At 34.9% G+C, this 13,353-nt stretch overlaps 2 protein-coding genes across 6 annotated transcripts; both read left to right on the top strand.

Moving 5' to 3' along the window:
• Positions 1 to 228: 228 nt before the first annotated feature.
• On the top strand, positions 229 to 5,072 carry LOC126719596 (serine/arginine-rich SC35-like splicing factor SCL30A). Of its 2 annotated transcripts, none has more exons than XM_050422135.1 (6): positions 229 to 390; positions 1,336 to 1,498; positions 1,683 to 1,760; positions 2,649 to 2,813; positions 4,202 to 4,351; positions 4,709 to 5,072. In XM_050422135.1, exons 2-6 carry the CDS (start codon positions 1,356 to 1,358, stop codon positions 4,920 to 4,922), a joined length of 750 nt encoding a protein of 249 aa, XP_050278092.1. In that variant the 5' UTR covers positions 229 to 390; positions 1,336 to 1,355; the 3' UTR covers positions 4,923 to 5,072. The 2 variants fall into 2 exon arrangements, with proteins under 2 accessions (XP_050278092.1, XP_050278088.1); XM_050422131.1 differs by having other exon boundaries at positions 4,199 to 4,351.
• A 2,197-nt stretch (positions 5,073 to 7,269) lies between these two features.
• On the top strand, positions 7,270 to 13,106 carry LOC126719469 (glucan endo-1,3-beta-glucosidase 4). Of its 4 annotated transcripts, none has more exons than XM_050422036.1 (6): positions 7,316 to 7,426; positions 8,316 to 8,495; positions 9,396 to 9,529; positions 10,187 to 11,434; positions 12,531 to 12,558; positions 12,652 to 13,106. In XM_050422036.1, exons 3-6 carry the CDS (start codon positions 9,463 to 9,465, stop codon positions 12,830 to 12,832), a joined length of 1,524 nt encoding a protein of 507 aa, XP_050277993.1. In that variant the 5' UTR covers positions 7,316 to 7,426; positions 8,316 to 8,495; positions 9,396 to 9,462; the 3' UTR covers positions 12,833 to 13,106. The 4 variants fall into 4 exon arrangements, with proteins under 4 accessions (XP_050277980.1, XP_050277993.1, XP_050277986.1 ...); XM_050422029.1 differs by lacking the exon at positions 7,316 to 7,426 and adding an exon at positions 7,452 to 7,837; XM_050422023.1 differs by lacking the exon at positions 8,316 to 8,495 and having other exon boundaries at positions 7,270 to 7,426.
• Positions 13,107 to 13,353: the final 247 nt, after the last annotated feature.

Here is a 13,353-nt window from a genome sequence, read left to right as displayed (position 1 = left end):
AATTTTAACAAAATAAGCTGATTTTAAACAAATCCTAATATGAAAATAAAGAGTCTTATAAGAACGGATGCAATAACTTAAAATTTTCTTAAAAAGAAAAAAGAGGGGCAGTATTGTAATTGTGTGGGTAAGAGCAGGGGCACGCTGGGAAGATGGAAGAAAAAAGGAAAAGGCCGCGAGAGTTTTACAGTTGAATGAAATACATATTGTATTACAGTATTACTACATTAATATTAGTCTTCTACTCTCTAGGGTTTCTGTAAGAGATTAGATTAACATTGTCTTCTCTCTATATCTCTCAGCTGCAGACACACACACACACACACACTCAAACGCCGCCGTTTCCCTCTCTCTCTCTCAACCACCCTCGCCTTTTCTCTCTCTCTTCAGGTCTCTCTCTCTAGCTCTCTAGTTAGGGTTTAGGGGTTTATGTTGTGCCCCTATTTTTCATGATTCTTCAATTTCATTCGAGTTGAAATTTCTTTGACTAATTTGCATCCACCACTGTTTTTGTTTTGTTTTGTTTTTTTTTTTTTATGCATTATGTTTCTCTCTATTTCAATTTTTATACAGTATGAATGTGTTTTTCTTTTTGAATTGTTATGGTTGGAGCTTATTGCGTTTATGTTTTCTAGGGTTTAGCTTCAATGTAATTGGAATTTCGTTTAATCTGAATTCTGAAACGCGTGCTTGTATTGTGTTTGATAATGTTGGAGATTAGGAAAAATAATTTTTTTATTATTAATCTTTTGTGTTAAAATTGGATTGTGTTGTTATGTGTTCATCAGTATATGCATATATGTGTTCAAATGTGTATGTAATATGTGGGTTATTTGTTATACGCAAATGGGTCAACTTTTAAACACAATACACAACGGTAATTTAGAATTTTTATTTATTTATTATGTTGTTTATTTGGCACTATTTAGAATCATTGCTAAGCTTTTCGTAGTAAAGTTGGTAATAGAATTAGCTTTTTTCTTGGAATATATGATGGGTTTGTAAAGAAAACAACCATTAGTTACTCAGGGGTGCACTAAAGTTATACTATTTTTCTCTAGGAAAACATTTTTAGGAAGTACAATGGGTTATATTTTGTAACTAATTTGAAATTATATTTTGTAGTAAATGTTTGTTAATTATTTAATGATTTGTTTTAGAATTAAATGCTTTATTTTTTTGCTAGCTTTTGGACTAATGTAGACATCTGAGATTGTTGCTTGAGTTTGTCATGTGTGCCTTACAGTAAATGTGTGATGTTTTTGTTACTTTACCATGTTGCCTTTTTATTTTTGTTGTTTCATCGTTTAACAGGTCTCTTGAAATTGATTGTAGGGATAACCTTTTCTCTATAAATGAGGGGAAGAAGTTATAGCCCATCACCACCAAGGGGTTATGGCAGGAGAGGACGAAGCCCTAGCCCTAGGGGTCGCCATGGTGGTCGTAGTAGGGATGGCCCTACTAGCCTTCTTGTTCGTAACCTTCGCCATGACTGTAGGTTTGTTCCGATTAGCTATTCTGCCTACTTTTATTAATTAATGCTCTTGGTGTAATCCTGAAATCTGTTGCTATTGGACTCCTTGGAATCTTTGTAAGTGTATATGATCAAAAGGATTTTGTTTAATATCCATTAATTCTCTATTATGGCATTTCACTTATTTCTAACATTCGCTTTTATGCAGGCCAGAGGACCTTCGTAGACCATTTGGGCAGTTTGGTAGTCTCAAGGACATTTACTTGCCAAAGGATTATTATACTGGGTGAGCATATGTGAACTAGCAATAAGAGTTGAACTAGCTTGGCTAACAAGAATATCTGTATATTAGATTTTCATAAGTTTAAATGGAATTTTAAGGCCAAGTATTTTTTTTTCCTTGTTTGTGGAGTCAATGGCATGTTTACTAACATTTTGCACTTATAAAAAAAAGTTTACTAACATTTTGCATAAAGGTACAAGTTTTGGAAAAAAATATCAATTAAAACTTTGACCTACTTTTCAGCATCTGCTTTTGGGAATGTCTTTGAATTGTGGTAATATTTTTGTGTGTGTGGGGTTTCATTCCCAATCTTGGATGAAGAGGAAACATAGGTATAAATAATATAAATTTCTCAAAATCGTCACCCTTTTAAAAGTTTTGGACGTTCTAACATTATTTGAAAAATTGTTTTGTGAAATGTGGCCCACCTGCCCACCCTGCTAAGTTCCTTCTTCCTAGTTTCTGTTTTGTTGTGGGCCTTTTTCTTCATTATCTACTCTTTCTTATCTCTAGTTGAGTGTTTTTATTGAAGTTGTTGAGATTTAACAGTGAAACTAAAGTTTTGAAGACAACAATCAAGTAGTTAGAGTTCTTTTGAAGATGATGTTAATGGGTAATGAAGATTGGAAGGAAGTTGGGTTTGAATACATTGTGAAGATGTTCCAAGTCTTGAAGAATTTCAAGTCATCTTAAAACTGACACTTGCAAGGTCAGCAGCCTAGTGCTTGCTTTTTTATCATGACCTTCCATATTACTGGGGATTATTTTGGACAATTTCATTAGTAAGGTTTATGGCGTGCAAAGAACCTCTCCTTGTTATGCCCTTCAGCATGGCCCATATTTTGACAGTATTCTCTTTCCCCTGTTTCTTGTACCCATCTATTTTTGCAGGGAACCCCGTGGTTTTGGTTTTGTGCAATATTTAGAGCCTGCTGATGCTGCAGAAGCTAAGTATCATATGGATGGTCAGGTTCTTCTTGGCCGTGAGTTGACTGTTGTATTTGCAGAGGAGAACAGGAAGAAGCCATCTGATATGAGGGCAAGGGAGAGAGTGAGGTAAGGTGCCTCTTGTTTGTTGGGTATCATGTTGTGTACTTAATTTTCATTGGAATATGTTCTTTTTTGTAAATATTTATATAATTATGTATTTGTTAAGATTTTCTTTATGTGAAAACACTGTAGAGAGGCCTCTTCACCTTGTGAAAGCATTTGGGGAGGCAACCATTTGAATGTTAAAAAATTGGCTCAATATTTGTTCAGAAAGTTGAATTATGATTTTACACTAAACATGAAAGATTGTCTTACCATAAAAGGTCATATATGTGTGTGTGTGTCTATATATATATATATATATAAGTGGCTGGATAGGGGACTATGATTAGAGAATATTCAATCATAAAAGCGGCTTGTGCATTTTAATTACCAAAAAGATTTGGGGGGGGGGGGAATGGATATCCTCAAAAATAAAGTAATTTGGTGCAATTTCAACACTTTTGGAAATTAGCTTTCATAAAGCAATTCTGAGTTTTTTAGATCAATCTCATTGTTACATATGGTATTAGAGTAAAATGATTTCATGCTTTCTGTGATTCAAGCTTAGAATATGTTCAGATGAATGCATTGAAATGGATTCATCTGAACATATATAGTATTTGTGTGTTGAGAGCACATATGCTGCTGTCATAATTTTCAACTTGTGTGAAGCGCCGTAAGCAGAATGAAAAATGATGTTGATTTTGGGTAAGTTTTCGAAAAGTTGGAAAAATTGTAATATAGCCTGTTTAAGATATGTATTATTATAATTCTAGGGAGGTTTCTCTAATTTGGTGTTCACATTATCAAAATATCTTAATTTGGCTTTCGTCTTTTTATCTATCATTCAGGGACATATGTTGTAGAGCTGAAATCTTTGAACACCTTTTTGTAGTTGAGTGTGGTTTTAGAAGGCACCTGTTATAGGTGGTGGTTGCTTCTTTGCCTCAAAATTTCCTAATTGATATAGCCAATCAACAAGACACCTATAAAAGAGTATGAATGTACAGGAGCCTGGCACTTGTATCGTGTCCCTCTAGTTATGTGTTATCAGTTTCTTTTCCTTATTCTTATTTGATAAGTAATAAATTTTATTGATCTGAAAAAGATCCATCAAGTAAAGGGGTATATGAGATGAATAATACATTAAGTTCTAATATTACTCTTCCTTAATTTTATTTATCAACAATACCACAATGGAAAATGCTTGGAGTTCTACAAATTTTATTCTGAAAGTGTTGCAAACTGATATGGATTTGATGTTTTAAAGGGATGCATATTTGCATTCATCATGTTACATTTGGCACCATCACAAATAACTATTTCAGTTGTAAATCGAAGTATCTGTTAGAATAATCCCATTATCATTTTCTTTTTCTAAGTTGCATTTGTGCTTTGACCATTTATAGCAGCAGTAGGAGTCGACATCATGATCGAAGACGGTCACCTCCACGTTATTCTCGCTCGCCAAGATACTCCCGTTCTCCACCTCCACGCCATGCAAGATCTCGTTCCCAAAGCCGTGATTATTCCCCTGCCCCCAAACGAAGGAATTACTCAAGGTATGGAATGAAGCCAATCCCCATTGACTCTTTATCTCTTTTAATAATGTGACATACACAGTTTCAAAATTGGGGGTACTTAACTTGAGTAGGAAAATAGTTATGATTGTAATTGATCTTAAAGGGGAGGTGAGTTTTTGTATAGGGAGAATCAACCTTTGCTCTGCGAGTCTATTTGTTGGTGTTTCAGTCCTCACTGATCTCTCTCTCTACTTACATAGATACATTTGTGGCTCTTTTTCTATATTTGTGATTTGTTCATATTTTCTAATATCACTTGATAGCTGCCCAAACTGGCATCCCCTCTACGTTCTGCAATCTGTTCCATTAAATAGTTGGTTTCTTATTCTGATGCAGATCTGCTACACCCCGCGACAGAAGGCACAGTCAAGAAAGATCAAACTCTCGGCAGAGTCGTGAGAGATCATATTCACGTTCTCCACCCTATAATGGCTCAAGGAGCCGCAGCCAAAGTCCAGCCAGGGCCGCCCCGAGTCGGAGTCGGAGCCAAAGTCCTAACAATGAAGAGCACTCAAGGCAACCAAACGGAGATAGGTCTCCTAGTCAGTGAGCCATTTGAAAGAAGACTACTGTTATGTTAGCTCTTTGTCGGATTTTGTTTGCACTTTCCATCAATTTTATGTTGGGTGTCGTACTGTTCCATGAATTTGATCTAGATTCTGGTTCTGTTGTGATAATTTAGGAGAATTTGCTTCTTTTACGTACGGTTTTGGAAAATCTTAAGAGTCTATATTGTATGTTGAAATTGTGGTGTTCAAATTCTGTTTACCATTAGACTAGAGTTGCTAACATGTGCCATCAGCTATGTTATTAAAAAATAAAAACTGCAAAAGTAAAAAGAGGGTATAGAATCTACAGGACCAGACTAAAAGCCATGACTATATGCAGTGATGTTTAATCTTGCGATGATGTTAATCAGGTGAAATTGTCTAGGCTCACTTCATCCAAAAAGTTTTAAATAAGAGAAGAAGACTATCAAAAAATACAATGAATTTATGATTTTCAATTTATGCATAAGAGCCCCCAACCCAAATAAGCCATTAAATAGAAAGAAATTAATAAAGAAAGAGAGAGGAGAAGGAAAGAGATGGGACAAAGAAAAATGGCCAATGACTGAGGAAACTTGATAATTCCTTCCTTGACAATCTCTTTATCTGTGTTATTCTGCTATGATGTGTTCAATTTTTGTTCATGATAGCCATTTTATCGTATAGGCCCCGATAAGAACTTTCTTGGAGCAGGGGATCTTTGTTGCCAAAGTCAGTTGCAAAAAGGGACCATAAAGTATTAGGAAAAGAACTTTTTTGACGTTTGGTTTGGACAGTATTTCACTTTACAACCAAGCAAGCATCAATTTTTTCTTGTGTTTATATGCTTCTCTATTCAGATTGTGGTTAATCTCAATCTCCTAGGTACCCAATTTCCGTGTCCATGTTCTGTCATTTGGGACCCATGTATTTACATTGAGATGTTTTCTGAGACTCTCAGAGGGTTGCTTTTCTGGCTTTAGTGCAAATTTTGTTTTTTCTTTTGGCATCAAAGAATTTTTATTTAGACCCACCTTCGCAGAGCCCTCCAACCAATTCACCAACAATTCAAAGAAGATAAATTATGAAAAATCTGATGGTACTTGGAAGTGGTTTAAAGAGTAATACACCAACCCTTCAAAGAAGCTAAATTATGAAAAATCTGTTGGTACTTTGAAGTTGGAAGTAGTTTAAAGAGTAATGTGAGATTCCATACTTTACCCTCGGTTTTTTTAAATCAAGTTGCCTTCATATAAGAACTATAAAGGCCTATATTTATATGAGAAGGATTTATATTACACCAATTGCATTGAATTAGAGTCAAACCTTATGTTCTAATTCAAATTGGGGGATTTTGTCATTCGCCAAAAAAAAGAAAAGAAAGAGAAAAAGGCAATAATTTGCTTAACAAAAATGGAATGTCTATACTCTATAGGTAAAGTGAAAATTTTCTTATACTAATGTCATACATGCTAATAAATCATACAAGTTCATATAGATGGTGTAACTTTTTATTTTTAGAATCTCATAAAAATTATGTAACTAGAAGCTCCATCTGAAATGCATAACGGATGAGGCCATATTCAAAGGTATGGCACTATTCACACTGTTCATACTTCACATGTGACATGGCCTTTGAAACAAGAGAAAAACTTTGTGGACCTCGCTTTTTTTTTTTCAAAATATATCATTTCAAAACTTTATTTTTTTATGTAAAATTTATATATAAAAAAAAAAACCTTATTCTTGGTTTTAAACTTGTATCTGGCAATCATACATAATTCATAACCTACTCGATCCTAAATTGAGATTCGGTGTAATGCAATAGCAAATTAAAAGTTAAGATTAAAAGTTTTAAAAATCGCTTTTAATCTCAATCTAGGAATAAAACTTTTTTTTAATCTCTTTTTATATATATATTTTTAACTTTTCTCTCACTGGTTAATTGCATGGTGCAATCCAATCTGAATCCCTCCAACCAAATCATTCACGAGTCTGACCATAGAATTCAAAAAATAATAAAAAGTAAACCTTCTTCATCAATAGAGTCAATCAATTCCACTGAATTGAAATAATTAATAATTTAATAATTGCATACTACCTTTTAGATATCCTTTTCATTACTCACCTAGTTATTTTAGTTCTAAAAACCGTTCCCACAAAGCCAATGACTTTTCAACTCCTGCTTTCCTTTTTTTTTTTTCAATCTGAGCAATATGACTTTTGGAGGGAAAATCACTAAAAAGTGTCACACTATTGCATGGCTCATATATTATATTTAAATAAAGAATTAAAAATAAAAGTACAATGTATAAATGTGGTAATCTCGATGTGCTCCACTAAGTGTCAAGAATCTATAATTTTTTTAAAATAATTATATAACTTTGCAAGAAATAAGAAAAACAAAAACAAACCCAAAAAAAATAAAAAGCAGTCAACAAGAAAATAGTAGGCCCTTGTGTCTGTATGTGTGTTGGCTAATGCCACTCTCAGTTACTCAGATTCAGAAAGAAACTGCCATTTTGAGGTTTCTTCATCTCTACAACCTTTTTTTAATTACTAGTTTTGGTTGAGTCTGTTTAACATTTGTATTTAGTGTTGTTAAAATATGTACTATATTCTTGTAATATGTAAATTGATTTGGTGGGGTATAGCTTGGAATAAGAATTGCTAGTGTTGTTTGTTTGCAAAGAGAAGTTTGCATTAGCTCTAGAAGGAACGGGGTTTATTTATTTACTTTCTTTTGACACTGTTGGGGGGGTTTTGACAATCTCTCTAGATTCCTTCATAGATTCCTTGTTCTGGGGTGGACAGTTTTGTGTCCCAAGCACTAACCTTTGTGAAGCCTTTGTCTTAGGGTTTAGTTTTTGTTTGGTACTTTGGAAGTGGCTTTAGAGTGTAGGTATCTCAGTCTCTTCAGCTGGGCAAGTTGGATCAGGTACTGTTTCACTGTTTACTCTTGATTTCTGCATATGGGTTCAAAATTTCCCATCTTTTCCTTTGGGTTTCTGGGTTCTTTGATTATTGTTGCTTTTTGGGTTTTGGTTAGCATCTGGGTGCTTTTGAATTTGATTTTCATGGAGCAGATGGGTGTGCACCTGGGTATTCTGAGTTTAGGCCTTTTATTAAAAAAAAAAATCTAGCTTAGGGATACTGGTTTTCCACTTTTATGTTCTTAGACCCTGAGTGGCTGATATGCATATAAAAGACAACATTTTTTTTTAATATAAAATTTTGTTATTCTTTAGATTATTCATGTGTAGCTTTGCATTTATAAAACTATCTTTTTGTTTGTTAAAAATGAAAGGTTGTAAGAAACCTATTAGAGTATATATTCAACTTTTATGCTTGTTTTTGCAGTTTTATTTAGTAGCAACTGAGTTTTGGAATCACTGTCCATGTATTGGCTTTTGCAGTTGTAGTTTAGATTTTAAAGAAATGACGTGGACCCATATATATTGAAGTAAGTACGATCTGAGTCTGTCACTTGGGATATGAGTTTTGCTGAAGCTCATTTCCACTAGTCCTCTGATTTATTTCGGAATCACAGCCCAACTAAATAACCAACCACTTAAAAGGGATGCATTCTTAAATAAGCAAGTTGCGAGTTGAGCAAGATAAAACTTTAGTTAGTCTTCTTAATGCTTGTATTCTTATTGGAAATGGAGACTTTGGTTATCTGGGAAGATTATTGTTTGTTCATGTTTGAAGATAAATAGTATAATGAGTTACCAAAGACGTAACTCTAGTAATTTCTCAACAAAAAAAGAAAGAAAGACATAACTATAGTACTTTTTGCAGTGAAATTGGATGCATGTAATGTTAACAGATGTTTTAGCATATCTTAACATTAAGCTAGCATCAGTTCTGTTGTGTAATTACAGAGTATTAGTTAAGGTCTCGGATTGGAGCATTGAATTAATATATGTATCTTGTTCGGATGGTGTTAGACTACAAATGATACAGTCCATTTCAAGCACCTTAAGATGCTAATTAATTGTGTTGCTCCATTTCTTTTCTCGTTGCTGTCTTTGGATTGATTTATTTTTCAACCTATTTGTGCCCTTGGCAACTGTCATATCGCACTTGATAGATCCTAGAAGTGTTAGAGCAAAAATGACATAAGCATGTGCCTATATATAGTTGTTGGCGATAAGTGTTATGCATCCATTTGTTGGGTTCATTGTCATTGGTTAATCATTTTTGAGTTACGTCTATGTTAATTGTACTTTCACAACAGGTATGTTGGTAATTATATTTTATAGCATTTTGGAGGTTCTGATTTTTGCTCGAATGTTATACACTATTTTTCATTATTTATATTCTCTGAAGGCCATTAGCATAAATGGTTATTTGTCAATATTAAAAATTTCTATAAGCTTCTCCCCCCCTCCCCCAACCCCCGCCAATGTTATCCATACGTTGTTAGCTCTTTTTGAAGTTTGCTGGAAATGAGGATCTGATTGCATTTGGTTTGTTTTTGCTGAACTTGGCAGTTTAAGGTTCATCTAATAGTGAAAAGGCTCAGAAGTGGAAGTCTAGGTTGACATTTTTTTGGATCGGATGATGCGTGAAAAATGGCTTGGAAGTCTACTTTTGCTCGTCTTTGGCATTTTTACTCGTGCATTAGGTAATTTAATAAAATTCTGGTCTCATTTTTCACGCTCATCATCATTGTTAATGTTCCGGGTACAGTCAAATGCATCAATTGAATTATGAGCACAATCTGGATTTTGAATTTCTTTCTGGTCAGAATTGGAGATGTCAGCATCTAAGTACTAAAATGATGTATCATTTCCCAGTTTGTGTGTATATATACTTGCTTGTTGATTTTGTAAAATCATTATTATTCTTATGGCTCTTCGTCAGTTTCTAATCCTGTCTATGATTATAAAAACACAGCACAGCAATATTCATCTTGACATTTCATGAAGAAAAGATAAACATACCATATTAAAATGTATTTGGCATATGCCTAAGGTGATGCCTCAGAAAGTATGGTATTGGGTTGTTATGCAAGGTGGCCATGAAGTGTTTCATATTCTAACATTTAATTAGATAGTTATGAGCTAGAGCTGCAGAAATAAAGACATGTATAAAGGCTAAGGAAATTGCCAGATGTACAAACAATATCTTACACAAGTTATTCAAAATGATGGAAAGGCTGGGACCTGCCAGATGTGGAAGCTGTTAGGGGCCATTTGGATCTAGGAGATAGTTTAACTGTGTTATATTATCTTTCTTACAGATTGTTGGTTGTCACTGAATCATAACTGTGAACCTGCAGGTGCATTTGTAGGGATAAACATTGGCACTGATGTTACCAATTTGCCACCAGCTTCAGATATTGTTGCAATTCTCAAAGCCAATCAAATTACTCATGTTCGTCTTTATGATGCTGATTCTCACATGCTGAAAGCCCTTTCTAACAGTGGGATTGAGGTAATTGTTGGTGTCACAAATGAGGAAATCCTAGGGATTGGAGAATCTCCTTCTGCAGCAGCAGCCTGGATTAATAAAAATGTTGCAGCTTACTTGCCTTCAACCAATATTACAGCTATTGCAGTTGGCAGTGAGGTTCTTACCGCAGTCCCTAATGCTGCCCCAGTTTTAGTTTCTGCTATGAATTACCTTCATAAAGCCCTAGTTGCTTCAGACCTAAATTTTCAGGTCAAAGTTTCAACTCCCCATCACATGGATATAATCCCTAGACCTTTCCCCCCCTCCACTGCTACCTTTGATTCTTCCTGGAACTCTACTATTTACCAAATCCTTCAGTTTTTGAAAAACACAAATTCCTATTACATGTTAAATGCATATCCCTATTACGGATACACGAAAGGGAATGGCATTTTCCCAATTGATTATGCTCTTTTCCGACCACTTCCCTCAGTCAAGCAGATTGTAGACCCAAACACTCTTTTCCACTATAACAGCATGTTTGACGCTATGGTGGATGCTGCCTATTATTCTATTGATGCTTTAAATTTTTCTGGAATCCCTATTGTTGTGACAGAGAGTGGCTGGCCATGGTTTGGTGGAGCAAAAGAACCTGATGCTACTGTGGAGAATGCAGAGACCTTTGTTGATAATCTGATCAAGCGAGTTCTAAATAATTCAGGTCCACCAAGTCAGCTAAACATTCCCATTAATACCTACATATATGAGTTGTTCAATGAAGATAAGAGGCCTGGGCCAGTGTCAGAAAAAAATTGGGGTGTTTTTTATGCCAACGGGAGTGCCGTATATTCTTTGAGTTTGGGTCCTTCTGATCAAATTACAGGAAATTCTTCTGTGGTTTTCTGTGTGGCAAAACCTGGTGCAGATTCTGATAAGTTACAAAATGGCCTAAACTGGGCTTGTGGGCAAGGCCAGGCTAACTGCACTGCCATTCAATCAGGGAAACCATGTTATAACCCTGATACTCTTGAAAATCATGCTTCTTATGCTTATAATGATTATTATCAAAAGAAGCATGCTGTTGGTGGAACATGTGACTTTGATGGTACAGCTACAACCACCACTATTGATCCCAGTAAGTACTTGTCATTTTCCTGCTTTTTATCTCTGGAGATCATTAATTGGATGCTCTGTTTTTTTTTTTTTAGTTGAGTTTCCATAAGAAAATGTATGACAGAATTCTTTTTCATCTATACTGTAGTAAGAGTTAATTAGGAATATTCATGAATTTGTCAACAGTTGAGCACCCCTGGGTAAAGGAACTCTTTTTGCTTACATCATTTTTCCGTTTAAACATAATGGTAGTTTGTGGGCTCTAAGAAACATTTAGGAAATTAAGTGCTCTAGAGAAAGGTATCTTTAAGTAGTATATCTTAAAATATGACACATAGTATGGCACATAGAGGTAGAATCCTGCTATCTACTCGTTCCAACAGAGAACAGTTTCTTTGAATGATTTTAAGATATCTAGTATGACTTGATGTGCTATAACCATTAATACAGGAATATTTCTCATATGATATGATGCTGGTGTTCTATTATGATCTGGACAATACGGTTGTGAAAGTATTTATGCACGTGCCTAGGAAATCTTTCCAATGCTTCTGTTACCCTGAAGTAAACATGGTTTACCATTAAGGAAAATAATTATTATAATGACTCCCATTATCCTGCAAGTTAGGTCTATGGATGGCTGTACCTGAAAACTTGGATACTAGTCTCCTTTTAGGCAGTACCTATGAGTGATGCCCCTTGCTCTTAATTTATTTCTTTTAAAGAGAAGTGCTACATCCACAATATATTCACAACACTTTCACAACAAATCATAGGTGGTAAGTTGTTATTGGTTATAATTTAAACCCATCATTGAAATTACTTTTTTGCCCACTAAAAACAGCCAATAATAACGTGCCACTTAAGATTTGTTGTGAAAGTGTTGTGGCATAGCATTTCTCTCTTTTTAATCTGTAGGCCTGAAATTTTATGTCCATTGATATACTGTTGCCAATGATTTCTTGGTGTTTCCCATTGAGAAGTCCATGTTTTGAATCCCCATGCCATACTTAAGAAAAAAAGAATTGAAGAAGAAGGAAAGATATGCTGTACTCATGTCTTCTGTTTCTAATATTTGGTTTTTCCCTGACTATTTGTTGGTGGGTGGCTCTTTGCAGGTAATGGATCCTGTAAATTTACTGGAAGGTGAGAATCTGATTCCACTTCACTCATTTTTACTAAGAATGTTGTTTGTTATTTTTAAGGTCTTGACTCTAAACATGTAATATTCCTAAACAGTTCTAGTTCGAGCACGAGTGGTGGATTTTCACCTGCAACAGCACTTGGACCTGCAAATCCCTTGGATGGGAGTTCAAGTTCAATCCTACAGGCCCCCAAGTTTCTATATCTGATGTCTGCAACATTTTTAGTTCTTGTGTTGCTTTGCCCTGGAGGTCCTTCTAGTTTTCTACCATCTTGAGCAATCAAAAGCAGCATTGTTTGTAATTTAATGAAGTCAAAAGGAAATGCACAGGCCCAATGACATGGTTGAAATATTCTTGTATTGTTCATCAATTTTGTTTGTCTCTAGTTTCCTTAAATTTTATCCTCCACCTTTGTTTCTTATCTCGTGGGGCCTCTTCTGGGGTTCACTGTAATTTATACTTTTAGGTAGTGGAACTAGAATTTTTTGGACTATGTAACTGGACCTTGAGTTTGTTCCTTGCCAATGAAAAATTGAGCTTACAAATGTACCATCTTTTCTCTTTACCAGGGTTTATGGATTCATGTAAACATTTAGAATGGGAGTGACCTGGATTTTAGAATGGTCCATATGGGAGTGGACGTGTCTTACAACTATGTCATTATTGCCAGAATGTTTATTTATTTATCCATTACCCCTCTGTATCTCTTTTTAGGTGGAGTTTTTAGCTTCTGGGTTTTGTATTGGCCAAGTCTTGTTTGAGAGGCCACAACCTGCTTATGGTCACACCAAACATG

The sequence above is a fragment of the Quercus robur genome, chromosome 1 (assembly GCF_932294415.1).
Source record: "Quercus robur chromosome 1, dhQueRobu3.1, whole genome shotgun sequence".
NCBI classification, from domain to species: domain Eukaryota; kingdom Viridiplantae; phylum Streptophyta; class Magnoliopsida; order Fagales; family Fagaceae; genus Quercus; species Quercus robur.
This window is presented reverse-complemented; position numbering and strand designations above follow the sequence as displayed.